This window comes from Pristis pectinata, chromosome 4 (genome assembly GCF_009764475.1).
Source record: "Pristis pectinata isolate sPriPec2 chromosome 4, sPriPec2.1.pri, whole genome shotgun sequence".
NCBI classification, from domain to species: Eukaryota; Metazoa; Chordata; class Chondrichthyes; order Rhinopristiformes; family Pristidae; genus Pristis; species Pristis pectinata.
In genome coordinates, this window is record NC_067408.1 from 23,145,805 (window position 1) to 23,166,018 (window position 20,214).

Genomic DNA, 20,214 nt, shown 5'->3' on the forward strand with positions numbered 1-20,214 from the left:
TTCTCATTTTGAAACACAAGTTTAAATACTGGTTGTCTTGTTGAGTTCTTGATTTTTTTCCCCCCAAAAAATGAATACTTTTTAGATTTATTTTGGGAAGCGATTGCTAGTAATTTGCATTACATTGAAATGAATGAAAATCCCAGACTATCGTTTTCAAAATGTATAAGCCACTGTCACATGTTTCAAATTTATTTTTGATACAGCTTCCCTGAGCAGTCTGCTGATCACACCCTTTCCTTCACCAAGCTCCTCACTTCCAAGTAGTTGTGCAAGCAGTTACCATCGTCGTTGGCGACGCAGTAAGAATACCAGTCTTGAAAATGGAGTTTTCCCCAGGTGGTAAGCCTGAAATTTTTCAATCAGAAAAAGAAAGCCATAAGCAAATTGTCTTTTCAGCATAAGATGCTATACAAAACTATTGGGTAATATTTCAAAATAAAATTGTGCATTGCTGCCTTTACCATGCTAGAAAACTTAAAGCACCACCATATTACACTCATCTCTAAATTAATCAATACCTTTTTAACCGCCTGACAGTCTGCCAGGTGAGCATCTCACCATTAATGACTCTCATGAATTTGGTCTAATGTGCAAATGATCCATTCTCTATCTCTTGAAGGAAGAATGGTGGTAATATTTTTTTGAAATAATTCAAAAATTGGAGATGTGCAGTTCTTGCCACTCATCTAATGGACAGCATTCTAATGCAAGAGGCGGCACTGCTGCCGCACTTGGATTCAATCCTGACTTCTGGTGCCAGCTGTGTGGAGTTTGTGTTCTTCATGTGATCACGTGGATGGTTTGATTTCCTCTGACATCCAAAAGATGTACTGGTTTGGATGGTGGAATCAGTGGGGAGTTAATGGGCGGGTGAGAGAGAACAAGCTACAGTGAAGTAAGTGGGGGAATATCAATGCAGTCCACATTAATACAGTTTTTTTATTCCCAATTCCTTCATGTTTCACTTTAAGTTGCTATTATACATTCAATCTTTCCTCTATGTAATTGATTTAAAGACATCTGTGTTCAAGAAAATCTTTGTTGTCTTTCAGGTCAGTAGAGGAGAGTTTTAATATGTCTGATGAAAGCTGTAGTTCAAATCCTTCCATTGTTCGAAAAAAGAAGATTGCTATTGGCATTATATTTTCGCTATCACAGGCTGAGGAGGAGAACAATAAGTTTCATGAATTCTTCTTTGCTCATTTCCCTCTCTTTGAGAGTCATGTGAACAGACTGAAATTTGCTATTGAGCAGGTACTAGTGTTTCCTTCTTCTGCTGAATGGGAAGTAGTACTGCATGGTTTTATCTGAATCATTTGCTGACCCACTGACATTTTATGGTTTTGTTACGTAATTGGTATTGGTTTATTATTGTCACTTGTACCGAGGTACAGTGAAAAGCTTGTCTCACAAACCGATCGTACAGGTCAATTCATTACACAGTGCAGTTACATCGAGTTAGTACAGAGTGCATTGAAGTAGTACAGGTAAAAACAGTAACAGTACAGAGTAAAGTGTCACAGCTACAGAGAAAGTGCAGTGCAATAAGGTGCAAGGTCACAACAAGGGACGTGAGGTCATAGTCCATCTCATTATATAAGGGAACCGTTCAATAGTCTTATCACAGTGGGGTAGAAGCTGTCCTTAAGTCTGGTGGTACGTGGCCTCAGGCACCTGTATCTTCTACCCAATGGAAGAGGAGAGAAGAGAGAATGTCCCGGGTGGGTGGGGTCTTTGATTATGCTGGCTGCTATACCAAGACAACGAGAGGTAAAGACAGAGTCCAAGGAGGGGAGGCTGGTGTCCGTGATGCGCTGGGCTGTGTCCACAACTCTCTGCAGTTTCTTGCGGTCTTGGGCAGAGCAGTTGCTGTACCAATCCGTGATACATCCAGATAGGATGCTTTCTATGGTGCATCAGTAAAAGTTGGTGAGAGTCAAAGGGGACAAACCAAATTTCTTTAGCCTCCTGAGGAAGTAGAGGCGCTGGTGAGCTTTCTTGGCTGTGGCACCTATGTGATTTGACCAGGTAATGTGGAGTAATTACACAGGTAAAGTGGGTAATGTGTGGAGAAAAAATATACACCTATGACAAAAAAAATCACCTACATGGTATTATGATAAAAGACGTACCAAGTGTAAAAGGATTGGGGAAGGGTGTGTGTGTAACTTGACTGTGAAAGTAATTTCCTTTTACAGTTCCAAAAAGATACTTGCTGCATGAAGCAGGAGTGCCAATCACTGTTTCAAGTATAAGCCTCTGATATCCTTTGAGACTAATCAGGTACTTCAGGCCAGTCACTCAGCCACTGTTGTTCTAGATCTGGCTCTTAGACAGCAATGGTGAACAGTCAGCTTGATTCTCCTGCTATGTGAGGATTGAAAGACCTCATGAAATCATCTGAATTCAGTTCTAGAAAATAATTGGAAACAAGTACTTATTCCATTGCATGATGAAGTTTGTTAATTCTTCTCCAGCTGTCCATCCTTGGATTTAATATTTGTTTTAATTATACAGCTGTTAATATGCAAAGGCCTCATCATTGTTCCCACATGGGAGACCTGTCATTTTTCTGTGTTTGGATTGCCAGAACTGATCATTTCCAAGTGTCTACAGAGAAGTGGTGCAGTTAAGTTAGCTATAATTGCACTTCCTGTTAGAACATATTACGTGAACACTTCCTTCTTATCTAGATAGGCTATATGACCTAATAGATACTTGCATCTATTTGGAGTAAAGTGGAAATAAATCTTCTCCTGATCTACCTCTGCTGGTTTGATTAGACAGAGCAACTAGTCAATTGAGTAACTTGGATTTTATCTGTTTTTGTAGCTGCTTCCATATCATCATTGGCAGGTACATAACTTCAAAAATACCTCTATTTTGTACCCATTATTTCGTTGGAAGGATTGCAAGTAGCTATCCACCAGAAAACTTGTGTATTGCTTTAAGTTTCTCTGAGGGAAGAACAACAACATGAAACAGTTAAGTGTAATGAGCTGCACAGATCGCTGCTCACAAAGCATTGACCAGGTTGGAACGGTTCTATATCTTGTTGAATAAATGCTGCCCCATTGAGAACGTAGAGTGTGGAGAACAATCGGGGAACATTCTCTCTGCAACCTTTGCAATAAGTCATTGAGCCAAGGTGTTTGGTTGGCAGGTAACAGTATTCACCAGCTGCCAAGATAAAAGTACCCTTGGCCAAGAGCTGAACTTGCTATATAGAAACTTTCCTGTCCATGATGGTCTATGCCGATGTGGTCACAAAATAATATATATATATGTATAGTGTTTCAAACATTCTAAGGAACTTCAGCAACAATTAATTAAGTGCATTCTTGTTAAATAGCTTCTACCTACTCATAGATCACGATGCTGGTTAAGATTCAAGATTTTGATAGATATTTGCATAGTTGTTGAGCAGAACAACGTGAAGCATGAGTAATAAAGCCTTATGAAAGCAGTGTTAATAGGTTGATCTGGAACCTTCCATTCTTATATAAAGCTATAACCTTCCCTAAACATGTTGCAAAAGGGTATAAATCACTAGTATAACTTAACAGTTTGATTTCTTGTTCTTTTCAGGCTATGAAAATGAGAAATAGAATTTCTGAGACAAACCAGCGTGTCGTGAGTTCCAATAGAATTGTGGATGCTTTAAATGAATTCAGGTGAATATTTTAATATATTTATATATCATGTTCTGTTGTCTTTGTATCCCTACAGAAATCTTGCTTAGAGTTAAGATCCATTTGTATTGCAGCATTTTAAAACTTGTTATCCTGAAAGAATAAACATTTGAGTCTTGATTGCCTTCTCCAGTTTTTGACTGATGCAGTGATGATTCTAGCAAGGCATACCATTCATAAAGTCAGTGAAGTAGCCAGATAACGGCACACTAATAAACCATTCCACATATTTTATTACCCATTTCAGGCTTAATAATTTACACTTGTTTATTGTTTTAATTTAGCTAAATTAGTTGGATATTAAAATCAGTTGACTTGTGCTTCAAATTGAAAATGTAATTGTGAAATTCATTATGATGAATTGATGTTTTGTATAACTGATGTTCTTAAACTTAATCAAATCTTCTATTACTTCAATTCACAAAAGGATTTCTAAGCTATACAACAGCTGAGCTTTTTTTTTTGTTTAATGGTAAAATTATCATTCCAATTTAGACCCCCACCTGGTGATGACATTAAGAGCTGCCTGGCAAAAGTATGACTTCGTTATACTACACACGTTCTATTCAGGACAACTTATTTCAATGTAGGATGTGATATTATCAATAAGTTATTTTACAAAGTACAAATCAGCTGTAAAAAGCATCTTCATTTTACAGAAGTCTGGAATAAGACCAAAATCAAGCTTAATAAATGGCTACAAATGCATTGAGCATTTTTAACTAGGAACAGACATACTAGCTGAGGGTTTTTCTGGGGTCTTGTCCTTGAGTCAGAGGTTACCTAACTGCTGTCACAGCTACTGTAGTTACACATGCCTGTTGATACTTTGCTGCCAGTGCTATTTATAGACAATGAATTGCTGTAGTTCATAACAACTGCCGACAACCTTTATAACTGGAAATATTTCTGTGAATTAAGAACATTTTTTAAAAAAAATCTGGCTGTTTGTTCAGACTTTGGGCTGTGACATTTGGATAAACTGCTGTAGCAAACAAACTTGGAATTAAGTGGAAGATCTTTTAACTTAAGACTATTTTGTTAATGCCTTTGTAGACAGGAAAATAACATTTTCCCTTCTGAAATGAAAGAATTGCAGCAGCTGTGGAGAACACTTAATTTTTTTTTGGATGCAGACTGGATTGCTCGAGATCTAGATTTCTTCTCAACTGGTCATATGTCTGCTGGTCCAATGCCAGTAGAATGTGATAGCTTTCAGGGGACTGTATATCAGTTGCAGTTTATGCCAGAGGCTGTAAGAATAGAAAGCAGAATGTTGTTCAGTGAAATATAGTCAGCCTTCTAACCACAACAAGTGCGTGATATGCTATATATTTGGGCAGTCTTGGATATTGTACAGGAACAACTCACCTTAAGTGACTCCAGCAGTGTGGATACAGCAATTTTTGTTTAAATATTATGGCTGGAATGAGGAAAAATAAAGTGTACACAGACTCTGTCTTTTCAAGTAAAAAAAATTTGATCTTTGCAGATCGCAGAAACTTGACCATTTTCTCTCCCATACCTTGACCCCAAATTAGGACGGCAATACATAATCTTTACACAATGCCAAGGATTGCAGAGCCTGTATGGTTGACTATGATGTCTGGGGCTCCTGAAAAAAACCTCCTTTGTCAACAGCTCATGAGAGAATTTGCTTTGTTAATGGAGCAAGCTTCAAAGAACCAGTTAAGTATTGAGAACATTTTTCACACCTTTTGAAAGGAGAAGTAATGTTTGCAGGAAAGATGCAAAACATTTAATTGTTGCTTTCAAACTTTTTCTGTTAAATGTTTCCCTCTCATTCCTTCTCTTCCATTTCCCTTATATGCATATCAAAATGTTTGTTGTCCTAATCATCTGGTACTAGATAACCACAATTACTGCCATGAAATAAAACATAGAACATAGAAGAGTACAACACAGGAATAGGCCCTTCAGCCCATGATGTTTGATGCCAGTTTAAACTAATCCCATCTGTCTGCACATGATCTATATCCTTCCATTCCCTGCCTGTTCATGTGCCTGCCTAAATGCCTCTCAAATGTTGCTATCATATCTGCTCCCACCAATTCCCCTGGGAGTGTGTTCCAGACATCTACCACTCTGTGTAAAAATAAAACTTGCCTTGCAAATCTCCTTCAAACTTTCCCTCTCTCACCTTAAAGCTATGCCCTCTAGTATTTGACATTTCCCACCCTGGGAAAAAGCCTCTGACCATCTACCTCTATGTATGCCTCGCAATTCTGTGTACTTGTATCAGGTTGCCCTTCAACCTCCAACACTCCAGAGAAAGCGACCCCAGTTTGTCCAATCTCTCCTTGTAGCTAATACTCTATAATCCTGGTGAACCTCTTTTGCACCCTCACCAAAGCCTTCACATCCTTCCTGTAATGCAGCAAGCAGAACTGCACACAGTACTTCAAATGTGGCCTAACCAAAGTTTTATACAGCTGCAACATGACAGCTTTTATAGTCACTTTCCTGACTGATGAAGGCAAGCATGCTGTGCACTTTCTTTACTACCCTATTTACTTGTGTTGCCACTTTCAGGGAGCTGTGGACTTGCACCCCAAGATCCCTCTGTACAGCAGTGCTCCCAAGGGACCTGCCATTTACTGTACACTACTTGTATTTGACCTTCCAAAGTGCAACACTTGACACTTGTCTGGATTAACCTCCATCTGCCATTTCTCCACCCAAATTTCCAATTGATCTATATCCTAATGTATCCTTTAACAGCCTCCCTCATTATCCACAAGTTCACCAATTTTTACGTCATCTGCAAACTTACTAATCAGCCCATCTATGTCTTTGTCCATGTCAGTTATATATCACAAACAAAAGAAGGTCTAGCATTGATCCCCACGGAACACCACTGGACACGGACCTCTAGTCAGGGTAACATCCTCCACCATTGCCCTCTGTCTTCTATGGTCAAGCCAAGTTGGAATCCAATCTACCAAGTCTCTGTGGATCCCTTGTGCCTTAATCTTCTTGATCAGCCAACCATGACGGACTTTGTGGAATGCTTCACTAAAGTACATGTACATAATATCCATTGCCCTACCCTTATCAGTCATCTTCATCACCTCAAAATAGTCAATCAAGTTTGTATGACATGCCCTCCCCTGCACAATACCTTGCTGACTATCCTTAACAAGTCCATGCTTTTCCAGAGGTGAGTAAATCCTGTGCCTAAAGTGTATACAAAGACATCTCTCAAGGCCCCTGCAATCTCCTCTCTCAGTAACCTGGGATAGATCTCATCAAGACATGGGGACTTATCCACTTTAACATTCTTCAAGATAAGATCTTTATCAGTCACATGTACATCGAAACACACGGTGAGATACATCTTTTGCGTAGTGATTTTTTGGGGGGCGGCCCGCAAGTGTCGCCACGCTTCCGGTGCCAACATAGCGTGCCCATAACTTCCTAACCTGTACGTCTTTGGAATGTGGGAGGAAACCGGAGGAAACCCACACCACCACTTTGATATCAATATGCCTTAGAATATCAGCATATGCCTCCCTGACCTTGCTATTCTCCATGTCCTTCTCTTTGGTGAATACCAATGCTAAGTTCTCGTTTAATACCTCACCCACTTCCTCTGGTTCCAGACATGAATTCCCTCCTTTGTCCTTGAATGGTCCTACCCTCTACTTAGCTACCCTCTTGTTTTTAATGTGTGCATAAAATGCCTTGGGATTCTCCTTTAATCCTACTCATCAACGACATTTCATGGACTCCTTTAGCCTTAAGTTGTATCCTGCTTCCTTTGTTCCTCAAGGGCCCTGTCTGATTTCAGCTTCTTAATTTTTACGTATGCTTCCTTTTACTTTTTGACTAAATTTGCAATTCTCTCGTCATCTAAGATTTCCAAACCAAACCAAACCAAACCATTATTGCTTTTCTTCACAAGAACACTTTGGTCCTGAATTCTGACCAGCTGACCTTTTAAATGACTCCCACATGTCAGGTGCAAACATACCAAGTAACTCTGACTCCTAATCTACTCTTCTTGGCTCTTGTCTAACACTGTTGTAATTAGCCTTCTCCCAGTTTAGCATTTTCCCCAAGGTCCAGTCTTATCTATCTTAAAACTTATGGAGTTATGATCACTGTTCCCAAAATGTGTTCCCACTCCCACTGTGACCTTCTCCCTGATGATTCCTTTGAAATGAGGCTGGTAAAGGAGAAACTGACATTTTCCCCCCACCTATTGCCAGCAATGTTGAGAGATGGTGGGAATTTGGTCTTTAGCTTGCCATATTATATCTGTAGTTATAATATGTAGTTGACAGAACTGAGGAGTACAGCATGTTATTGGGACTGCAGATATGTTTCCACATTTTTTTTAATGACTTTTGACTTGTTTGAACCTTTAAAGTTACATGGCCAAAACCAATTGTGCTTTTAAATTAATCCATGCTTTCTAAGCATATGCAATGGAATGACAGGGTAGGGGCTGCACTGTAGTTCCCCCTTATAACAGTTCAGTGATGGAGGACGGGAGGTGGAAAAGTGTGGAGGCCAGGTTCATTAAATGGGCAAAATTGGATTCTGGCTCAGTCCAATGTCTCTCGTTCTCCATCTGGTGGTTGAACAGGGAATTGCACTAAAATTACTTCCCCTCTTCATCTTTAAAAAAAAAGCAGGAAAATTTACAAAAACAAAAGAATCTTAACTATTGTCATTAAATTTTGATTGCTTTTTTTTTTAAAACCCACTACACATTCTCTCTCCTTTTGTCTTTGTGTACTAACCCAATTCCTAGCCACTTTAGAACTTGCCACAGAGAGGCACATGATGATGATCTTGAAATTTCAAATGCTCAGTTCTACCTGAAGTACATCCTAGTTCACTCAGAAAGCCAGGTCAGCTGCACTCTCTGCATAATCAATTTGAATCTCATGATATTTATTGTCAATACAGCAATACATAAGTTTAAAAAAATTATTCAATATCCAGCAAGATAAATAATTCTTGCTATTTTGTTTGTGACCAATATTTATTAATTTCTTCCTATGCACTCCCAGTCACTGCAAGCCCCTTGCCATCTTTGTGTGAGGGAAATAGAAAAGGCTCTTAATTGCTTGCATGGGTGCGTGGCCTATTTTCAGGATAATCAAAGGGCCACATGGGGATAACTCCTGCTGTGTGGGAAAGGGTTGGAGCTTTGTGTGGTTGTGGCATTTTTAGGCTTTTTTGAATCCTGAAGTTCCACAAGGTGACTAGAGTCCTGGTCATTTGTGAGTGGTTCCACAGCTGTGTGTTTTCTGATTCCAAAATATTCATTTAGTGTTTAGCTTGCATATTCTTATTGCTATGCAATAATTAAAAGGCAGCTTTCTTTATTGATTCCAGAGTTTTATTTTGGATAGTTGATACTGAACTTTAGCAGTTCAAGCAAAAAGTTCAAAATTTCTTCAGCAATGTGTCTGTATTTATAGGGCTTCTTGTCCCTATGTTGATCTGGCATGAGATCAGGAGACTGACAGATTGGAATTTAAACCTCTTCTATTATAGTCTCTCACAGTGAAATGATGCCGTGATATATTTGTTAGATGTTACCTTCCTTTGCTATGAGAGAAACTGTGCTTATTATTAAATGTACAAGTTGCATAGATGTATATGATTTATCTAATTTGCTTAAATGTTTATCTTGTCTTTAATCAGATTTCTACCTGCCCTCATTACTGCTGTGCTCACGAATCATCTCGCCTGGGTCCCCACAGTTATGCCAAATGGTCAACCACCTATTAAGGTTTTCTTGGAAAAACATTCCTCTCAAAGTGTTGATATGCTTTCAAAATCAAACCCCTATAATCCTCTGTGGGCCCAATTAGGTATGTTTTATTGTAAAAGTTACATTTGCAAACTGGACAATCATTAAAAATGTACGTGTTTCATGATTAAACCTATTTCAGCTGTGCCAGTCACCTACACCAATCAATACTACTTAAATACTTTAATAAAAAGGAAAATCTAATTGAGTGGTCAAGCATACAATAGATAACATGAATTGTTGAGCTTGCAGTTTAATGTCTATACCTACCTAAGTTGTCAAAGTTGGGATGACTGTTTTCCTTGTCTTAAGAGGAGAGGGCATCTCTGCGAACCTTCTCTTAAGGGGCTTGACAAGGTAGATGTAGAGGTGATATTTCCCCTGCCTGAGGTGTCCACAACCCGTGGTCACGATATCAAAATCAGGGGTTAGCCATAGAGTACTGCACTGAGAATAAATGTCTTCACTCAGTGTAGTGAACTTTTGGAACTCTCCATTCCAGAAGGCTGCAGAGGCTCAATTGCTAGGTGTATTCAACACAGTTTGAAATTTTTTCAGGTATTAAGGGACAGGGATTTAGTACAGGAAAATGCTGCTGAGATAAAAGTTCAACCATAATCTTAGTTAATGGTAGGGCTCCAAGGGGCAATTGACTTGATACTTTTATTTCTAATGAGTGTTGATCAGGGTAAATTGCACATATAATTTGTACTTGATTGAGTGTTGTGCATAATAAATCTTTAGCTATGTGATTAAGTAACAAGATGTAAACTCGTGCATTATACTTAATGTTCTATAGCTCCGTAATTGCTAAAATTTGCTGATCATAAAACTTCCAACTTAGTTACAAAATCTTTTATCAAAAGATGGTTTTTCCATTTTGTCTCAATCCATACATCTATTTACAAAAGACTACTTTCTTGGTCTCTGTTTCTTTATATAATATTTTGGTCTTTGTATCAGTTTTAATTTAACTTAATTCTATATGCACCATGTAATGCATTTGTTCACCAACATGTATTGCCTTGAACAGAGACTATTGTAGCTTTGATTTAAAAAAAATTCTAATTGCTAAACCAATATTTTTCTAATTGTAGCCAAAAGCTTCAGAAAAATCATGTACCAATAGAATGGAGTGGGGGCATTGCAGTGGATCCTAGATTCACTGTGTTAGACTAGGGTAAAATCTTAGTACTCTTAATCCATTTCAAATAGACATTGAGAATGCAGTCCTTATGGTTTCCCATCCATTGACAAAACCTTACATGGCACTGTGTTAGTTAATATTTTGGAACTCCATTGAATTGGAGACCACAATGGGAAATTCAAAACAAAACTCCTGTTGTGTGGGTGCTTAATAGAAAATTATGGAGAGAAATTACATTATTGTAGAGTTGTTCATATTCTGTTTGTGAGGAAGCGCAAGTTCTTTTGCTAATGGGAAAAGAACTCTTTCAAAGCCCTGACGTTGGTTTATTTTAATCAAAATATCTTCATATTCTCTCTCCACCCCCCCCCCCCCCCCAAATTAATAAAACTGCTCTCCTAATTTTAACCATTTCTTTTTGTGACAGTTGATCTGCATGGTGCAATAGGTTCTCCTGTAAGATTAGCCCGGACAGTGGTGGTTGGCAAGCGGCAAGAACTGGTCCAGCGGCTACTGCACTTCCTCACCTATTTCATTCGATGCTCAGAGCTGCAGGAGACCCAGCTAGTGGTGGAAGGCGATGGTGATTCTGAAATGAGCGAGTCAGTAATGACCACATCCCTTGAGAAAGGGGAGGTAGAAGAGTCCGAGTACGTCGTGGTTACACTTCACCGGAATAAAAGTTCCCTTTTTCCAACCATTTTACAAAACCAAAATGCTCTTTCGCGGAACAGTGCTGTTGGTATCCATCAGAGCGAGAAGTGCCCCCTTCACCCTAGAAAAGAACACCAAGATATTAACAGGCAGGAAGAGGCAAGTGGTTCAAATGATGCATTGATGCAATCTCACAGGAATTTGTGGGAAACAAATTGTGGTCCAAATAGCTGTACTGCAAATTTGCCAGCTCTCTGCAGAGAAGATGCCATCAAGCCATACAAAGAAAGCATACACCCTCTGCAGGAAACCAAGACCGAGACATTGGTGTCTGTCAGATCTGCAGCTGTAGACCAAAGCCTCATTGTAGAACCTGTAATAGAGAAACAGCCTCCTGATAAACAGTTGCCTCCTTCTATTCCCTGTAGTGAAAATCATCTCCAGAATTGTCCCAGTTCAATGCAAAAAGTAACTTTTCAGATTGGTGAATCACTCTCACCTGACTCTGATACAGAAGCCAAGAGAAAAGAGACCAGTGAGGCACTACAGAAAGGCATTGAGCAGCTTAAAAAAAGAGCACAGGAAGAGTTATCGAAGAAAACTCTGGGCCAAAATAAAACGAATAGGATAAAGGAAATATTGTCCAATACACAGAGTTATGAATGGGATCCTTCACATGAAGGAAGCTTGAGTCTATTTGATGAGTACTTTAATGAAGGTAATTTAATAGAAGCAAAGACCATCGATGATCTTCCTAAAGAGGATTTGCAAGAAGTTGGACAGCAAAATATTTTGGATCTGGGACTTGGTATTCAGGACAATGAACAGCAATGTGGCATGAATGGGAGCAGTTGCATTTGCACTTGTAAAGTGTATGCAATGGATTTAGAATCACATTCACTCAGTTCTGCTGAGCAGGACACCAGAGACAAGGCCTCTATTCATAACCACTATGCAGAAGATCATTCACAGAAAAAAGCACCACCTGTGATCGAATGGGATATTCCCAGAAATGAAAGCTCAGATAGTGCCTTGGGTGACAGTGAGAATGAGGATGCAGGGCATGAATTGTCCAGACATAGTTACTACAGTACAGAGCAAGATGACTGGCTGGAACAGATACCTTTTCCTGGGTAAGAACAAACATTTTGTACTGAGCAAGAAAATCTTGTACTAAATTTAGATGTACGTTATGTGTGACGTGTGTACAAATAATCAAATAAGAATTTTTGTCGAGTTACATTATTCAGGAAAGTTGAGATGAATTTGAAATTAGCTTTTGTGCTTGGGTGGAAGGGCAGGGTGAGGTGGGGATGGCTCGTCTGGTAGGAAACTCGCCAGCAACCCTCTGAATATATCCTACTCAGTGTCCACGTTCCAATGAAAATAAAGTCAGAATACGTTCTAGCCTTCCTTTACCACCAAGTACAATAGCTTAAAGTTCTTGAATGAAGTTCATCATGGAGGATTGGTTGTAATGATAAGGGGGGCAGCCTTCGCCCATGTAACCTTTCCCCAGAGTGACTTGCTGCTCTCAAGAAAGTGCAAGGAAAGAAACTGAGTTGATTTTAAAATGTAAATCATGGACAAAATCTTGTTTTAATTACTAAATCAGATTAAGCTGAATGCACCACTGTCACTGCTTGATAGAGAAGTGCTAATCTGGTGTTACAATATATTTGTCACGGAATCCAAAGTCTGGTTCAGTGCAGTGGATTGATTCTAATCACATGACAATGCTTTTATGTTTGACTAAACCAAACCATGCCCCTTTCCAAATGGTTATCTGCTGTTTTAAAATGTGCAGCAATTGTCTACGTGTAGAGATGTGTGGAGATTAATTGAAAACACCGACGTTGTTTCTGTCTAGAAAATAGATTCTGAATATGAAATTTCTCAGCAGTGAAGGAAATTAATTTTATTGTTGGGACAATAGCACCTATAAATATGGACATAATCATGTCAATTATTCCCTATTATGAAATGTGACGTGGCAACAGGCAATCAAGTAGTGCAGATGCAAGAGATTATTTAGTGAGAGGCAAAGTTCGCCTACTGCATTTTCAACAAAACCTATTGCTGTTGGGCAAGGGTGTGATGGCAGGCTCCGAAGAATGATCTCACTTTCAGCTGCAACTTTAGTCAGTACTATTTCATTGGGAGCCAGTAGCTTAATATGTGCGTGTGCAGTTACAGAATAGCCGTCCGCTGGACGCGGTGGGTGCATTTAAGAATTCTAGTGGGGGGGGGGGGGAGAGGAGGAGGGGAGAAAGTATCACCAATAAGTAAAACAGTATTTTAGAATGGGACAGTCTTATAATTTGAGCTTTATGCCTTGGAGCAGAAGTGAATTCAGCTCAACAAATTACAAGTTGAGCTTGTGTATTCTACATGATTTAAGATATTTACTGTTTATAGTTTTCTATTTCTGCTGCTGACTAATGCATTCTGCTGGTTTCAGTGACTAACTTAACTACCAATGTTGTTGCAGTCCTATAACTTGAATGTTTCTAGGACTTATTTGCTGCATTTTAATGAGTATTTTGCAGTGTTTCTGTTCCAATATTTTAAGTACAAGATGTTCTACATAGTGTACTTTTAACTATTAGAAATTGGAAGTGCAGAAAATGGTTTACTGTGTGAAAGACAAGACAGAAGTTTATTGGTGTCTCATAGCTCAACACTCCCTCAAGTAGATAAATCATATTGGTGGAACATTTCCTAGTAAACCAACCCATAGTTGTACATTTAAAATTCCTTTGGGCAGCGACAAAGTGAAATATTGCTAATGATTTACAAACCTGCTTCCATACTAGATTAGATTCTGAAGAATACTGTACGAAGAAGGTCAATTGAGGAGAGATGAATTTCAGTTAATCATTCCCCCATGTCCCTACCCTGCTAACCTTGCTGTTGTATTAATTTTAAAACTCTTGGCTTGTAGGTTTATCTTGCATCAATTATTACTACCATCAGGGAGGAGGTATAGGAGCCTGAAGACCCACACTCTAACGTTTCAGGAACAGCTTCTTCCCCTCCACCATCAGATTTCTGAACGGTCCATGAACCCAACCTCATTATTCCTCTCTTGCACTATTTATTTATCTTTTGGTAACTTGTAGTAATTTTTATGTCTTGCACTGAACTGCTGCCATAAAACAACAAATTTCACGACATACGTCAGTGATAATAAACCTGATTCTAACAAGCCTGCAAAAGTTATCTTAAACAAAAATCAAGTTAAGCGTAGGCTTTGCGCTTTGTTATACCCTGAATACCTCTAAAACTTGCTTCTAATTTTTTGTTGTTGTGGACATGATAAACTATTAAAGCCTGTGTATTTCTGCCTGTAACCAGTTCCATTAAACCTATGAAGCAGGGGTCAGTTTTCATTGTTCAATGAATGACACTTGAATTTACACACAACTACTTCTAGGGGTGAAGCAGCATCAATAACTCAACTTTTAATCACTTGTATGTAGCAAAATTATCTTGCCAGAGTGAGACAGGACAGTTCATTAATTCTTAATTGTGAAAGAAGAAATGAAAGGGTTTAACCTGGTTACACCTTTATATATCCCTGATTTAATATTTATACTGTAGATCCTTGTTTGACTGAAAATAAGTCATTGGCTGCAAAATGTCTCCAGTCACATAGTCTTTCTTGCAACATGGATTTCAACTTCAGAAAGGTTAACCAAGCAGCAGACTTCAAGAGCTGCTCAACTTTTTACCTATACTTACATTTAATTGTACCTTTTCCCTCCCCTATAGATCAAATGCAATTGAAATAAACTGCAACAAACCCAGCATAGCAAATTTTGGGAGGTCTCTTTTTGGTGGTTATTGTCCTCATTATGTGTCAGACTTTGTCCTGCATGGAACAGGCAGCGATGAGAAGTTGAAACAGTGTTTGCCATCAGATTTAACACATGCTGTTCAGGTACGTCATCGACAGTTCTACTCATTTCATTTTACAACATCCATTTCAAAAACTATTTTGGAAAAGTTCTATCACTGACACTGCTATAACAAACCATTGTTAACTTGCATTAATAAATCACCATGATCAGTTGAATAATTACTGGGAGATGAAGCTGTTCTTGATAATTTTAATTTAAACACTAATATAATTTATTACGGATTTTTTTTTGAATTGAGTCACTTGAGATGTGGGTATCACTGCAGTCATTATAATGAAGGTACTTCCACAGTGCTACTGCATAGGGAATTCCAGGATTTAAACCCACCAGTGGTAAGGAAGAATGTCCATCGGTCAAAATGGTGAATAACTGGAGCAGAGCCTGTAGGTACTGGTGCTTCTTGCACTTTCCAGAGGTGATGTTGAAGAAGCCTTGGCGTTGTGCACACTGCAGATAAAATGTGTCGGTGATTGGGGGTAGGGGTGAGAGGGGGGGACTGGATGTTTAGGATGATGAGTCTGGTGTCAGGTATACTGGTAGGATCTGCCTGGATCAATACACAGTGCTGGAGGAACTCAGCAAGTCAGGCAGCTTCTATGGAGGGAAATAGACTCCGCCTGGATGGTATCATCATCAACTAGGTTAATCTGAAGCAAATCATTTACCCAAGGATAACCAACCTCTGACTGCTCATCAACCATGGTACTTACATGTCTGAACCATGATTAATGCTTCTGATTAATGATAGACCCACCACCACGAGATGTAAATGATGATAGAAAATTGTGTTAGAACATATAACATAACAGCACAATACAGGCTCTTCGGCCCACAATGTTGTGCTGACATTTTATCCTGCTCCAAGATCTATCTAACCCTCCCCTCCCACATAGCCCTCCATTTTTCTATCATTCATGTGGCTATCTAAGAGTCTCTGTAATGTCCCTAATGTATCTGCCCCCACAACCTCTGCTGGCAGTATGTTCCACGCACCCACCACTCTGTGTAAAATAAGTAAATAGCCTCTGACATCCTCCTTATCTCTTCCTCCAATCACTTTAAAGTTATGCCCTTCGTGTTAGCCATTGTCGCCCTGGGGAAAAAGTCTCTGACTGCCCACTCGATCTATGCCTCTTATCTTGTACACTTCTATCAAGTCACCTCATCCTCCTCCTCTCCAAAGAGAAAAGCCCTAGCTCACTCAACCTTTCCTCATAAGACATGCCCTCCAATCCAGGCAGCATCCTGGTAAATCTCCTCTGCACCCTCTTATAGCTTCCACATCTTTCCTATAATGAGGTGACCAGAACTGAACACAATATTCCAAGTGTGGTCTAACCAGAGTTCTATAGAGCTGCAACATTACCTCGTGGCTCTTGAACTCAATACCCCAACTAATGAAGACCAACACACCATACGCCTTCTTAACAACCCTATTGACCTGCATGGCAACCTTGAGGGATCTATGGACGTGGACCCAAGATCCCTCTGTTCCTCCACATTGCTAGGAGTCCTGCCAATAACCTTGTATTCTGCCTTCAAATTTGATCTTCCAAAGTGCATCACTTCACACTTTTCCAGGTTGAACTCCATGTGCCACTTGTCAGCCCAGGTCTGCATCCTATCAATGTCCTGTTGTAACCTACAGCAACCTTCTACACTATCCACAACACCACCAACCTTTGTGTCATCAGCAAACTTACTAACCCACTCTTCCACATCCTCATCTTGTCCTGCCCTGGTGACTTATCTATCCTAATGTTTTTCAGAAGTTCCAGCACATCCTCTTTCCTCACGTTGACGTGCCCTAGTGTATCAGCCTGTTGTACACCATTCTCACAAACGTCAAGGTCTCTCTCACTGGTGAATACCGAAGCAAAGTATTCATTAAGGACCTGCCCTACCTCTTCTGACTCCAGGCACGTTTCCTCTTTTATCCCTGATTGGTCCTACCCTCACTTGAGTTATCCTCCCGTTCTTCACATATGTGTAAAATGCCTTGGGGGGGGGGGGGGGGGCGGGTGTGGGTGGGGGTGGTTTAATTAATCCTACTCACCAAGGCCTTCTCATGCCCCCTTCCAGCTCTCCTAAGTCCATTCTTAAGCTCCCTCCTGGCTACCTTGTAACTCTCCAGAGCCCTGTCTAAACCATGCTTTCTAAATCTTGGGTAAGCTTCTTTCTTCCTCTTGACAAGATATTCTATGTCTCTTGTCAACCACAGTTCCTTCACTCTACCATCCTTACCCTGCCTCAATGGGACAAACCTATCCAGAACCCCATGCAAGTACACCCTGAACAGCCTCCACATTTCCATTGTGCACTTCCCAAAGAACATCTGTTCCCAATTTACGCTCCCAAGTTCCTGCCTAATAGCATCATAATTCCCCCTCCCCCAACTAAATACTTTCCCATATAGTCTGCTCCTATCCCTCGCCAAGGCTGTGGTAAAGGTCAAGGAGTTGTGGTTATTGAATGTTATGGGTACGCTCTCTTTTTGATGGTCCTTAGTTGACACCTGTACGCTGCTTTTAATGTTTAGCATGCCTATATTCTGTTGCTGATTTGTCAAGTTGAGATCTTGGGTTATGCTTCAATGTTGCTCCTGTAGTGTCCTTCCACACTCATTGAACCAGAGTTGATTCCATGGCTTATCAGTAAATGATAAGTGAGGCTTATGCTGGGCCAAGAGGTTACAAGTTGTGGCAGAATATGATTTGGCTGATGGTCCACAGAGCTCAGATGCCTGGATAGATTGAATCTTTCCCATTAGAAAAGACAGTGGTACTGCATGTGAAGGAGAGTGACCCTCTTCACTAGAATGGTACAGTGGTCACTCCTTGCACATACTAGACTGATGTAACTACAGTAGATAGATTGGTGAGGACATGGTCAAGTAAGGTTCTTTCTAATGTTGGTTTAATCAGCACTTGCTGCAGACCCAACTTTATAGCTGACTTGGTTAGTGGTGATGCTTCTGAGCCACTCGCGTGCCTACAGAGCTAGAACCACATTTATATAGGAGATTAATTTCTCAGCGTGAAAGGCAGCGAGGTAAGGGGAGAGCATGCATATGACATTGATATAGATGGTTGGTCATAATCATCCTGAATGACAGAACAGCGTAATCCTATCTCTCTGCTTTGATGTAATCCCTTCCCCCACCTCCAAGTACATTCTGTATCCTTGCTGCTTTTGTGTTCCTTGTTCAGAAGGGAGTATTGATTCATTAGAATAATAGAGAACAGCTGGGCCCTTTTGGCCCACCTCATCCATGCCAACCCTGATGCCTATCTACACCTGTGTTAAGCCCATATCTAAGCCTTTCCTATCTAAGTACCTGTCCAAACACCTCCTAAAATGTTGTAACTGCATCTGCATCTACCACCTCCTCTGGCAGCTTGTTCCATATAACCCCCACCCCCTATGTGGAAAAACATAACCCACAGATCACCTTTAGATTTCTCCCCTCTCCCCTTAAACTTGTGCCCTCTAGTTCCAGACTCCCTTGCCCTGGGGAAAAAATTCTGATCCTATCATAAATGTTATTAACCCAAGGTCATCATTTGGGCTCTGATGTTCTAATGAGAATGAACGCAGCTTATCCAATCCCTCCATATAACTGCAGTCCCATATTCCAGGCAACATCCTGGTGAATCTCATTTGCACTCTATTGCTACCACATCCTTTCTGTAGTGCAGCAACCAGAACTGTACTGTCGAGCCAATGTTTTGTACATCTTCAACATGATATCCCAATTCTTGTACTCTATGCTTAGGCCAATGAAGGTAGGCATTCCAATGCCACCTTTGCTACCCTATCCCTGTGTCACCACTTCCAGCAAGCTATGGACTTGTACCCCAAGATCTCTTCGTGCATCAACTTCCCTAAGGTTCCTGCCCTTCACTCTGTCCTACCAGAATTTGCAATCTATAATAAATGGAATGGTTTGCTTGGCTATTTCAGAGAGCAGTTAGAAATGAGCCACATCATTGTAAAAGTTTCACTTAAACATCACAGGAGTTAAGAGCAGCAGATACTATGGCAAGAGAAACAGTGGTTTAAACGTTCCCGTTTTCTAAATTTCCAGGTTCTGGTTATTGAGACTAGGTTCCAGATAATTTAATCAATTGAATTTAAATATCCCAGATAGTGTGGTGGGAATGTGTGTCCAGATCATTAGCTCTGACCTATGTTATTAGTACAGTAAATTGTACAGCAAATTAATCTCTATGCCACCATTCCTCCTTGTATATAATGTTATTTGTGCACTTCATTTACAAAAGATCATGTTACCACCATTTTGCAAGACAAAAAGGAAATGTTAATTAGCAGAATAATAAAACAAACTGAATATTTTCCTCCATTTCTGAAGATAGATGAGATGCTATGAAGACAATATTTTAGAAATGCATTATGTTTAATACCCCTAACTAGAGGATATTAACCAAACAATGCTTTTTCTGCTCAGCATCCTGTGTTGGATGAACCTATAGCAGAAGCTATTTGCATTATTGCGGATTTGGATAAGTGGACAGTCCAGGTTGCAAGTAGTCAGAGGCGCGTCACGGACAGCAACAAACTTGGGAAAGAAGTACTTGTATCCAGTTTAGTATCTAACCTGCTTCATTCCACCCTGCAACTCTACAAACTAAATCTGTCTCCAAACTTTGTGAGTATTTCAAGACCAGGAGGGGTCTGTTACCTTATTTGAAATCTATTCAGATACAGAACAAACAGGATAGTGATCCTGATAGCTTGCAAAAATAGAAAAGCTTTAATATTTATATAGATAGTAAAAGTTCTGCCTTTTGTTTTATAGTGTCCATAAAACTGCACATCTTTGAAATAGTTAAAGTAGATAAAGAAAATTGAGTCCAGCATAAAAGAAGACTTTTTTCTTTACTTTAGAGATTCAAATCTACACCAGAATTAAATGAAATCTATTTGTTTAAACATCAATGAGAATTTTTCACTTGCCTATCTATTAACATTAAACTCCAGTTT

At 39.7% G+C, this 20,214-nt stretch overlaps 1 protein-coding gene across 3 annotated transcripts in view; it reads left to right on the forward strand.

The window, feature by feature from the left end:
- The window catches only part of fnip1 (folliculin interacting protein 1), a 72,278-nt gene that overhangs the window by 47,371 nt on the left and 4,693 nt on the right, over positions 1–20,214 (forward strand). For all 3 annotated transcript variants that reach the window (XM_052013258.1, XM_052013260.1, XM_052013259.1), the window contains 8 exons: positions 207–342; positions 1,056–1,257; positions 3,592–3,677; positions 5,237–5,383; positions 9,378–9,547; positions 11,061–12,420; positions 15,062–15,230; positions 19,679–19,879. In XM_052013258.1, the coding sequence (XP_051869218.1) occupies positions 207–342; positions 1,056–1,257; positions 3,592–3,677; positions 5,237–5,383; positions 9,378–9,547; positions 11,061–12,420; positions 15,062–15,230; positions 19,679–19,879 (2,471 nt within the window). The remainder of the gene's footprint in view (positions 1–206; positions 343–1,055; positions 1,258–3,591; positions 3,678–5,236; positions 5,384–9,377; positions 9,548–11,060; positions 12,421–15,061; positions 15,231–19,678; positions 19,880–20,214) is intronic.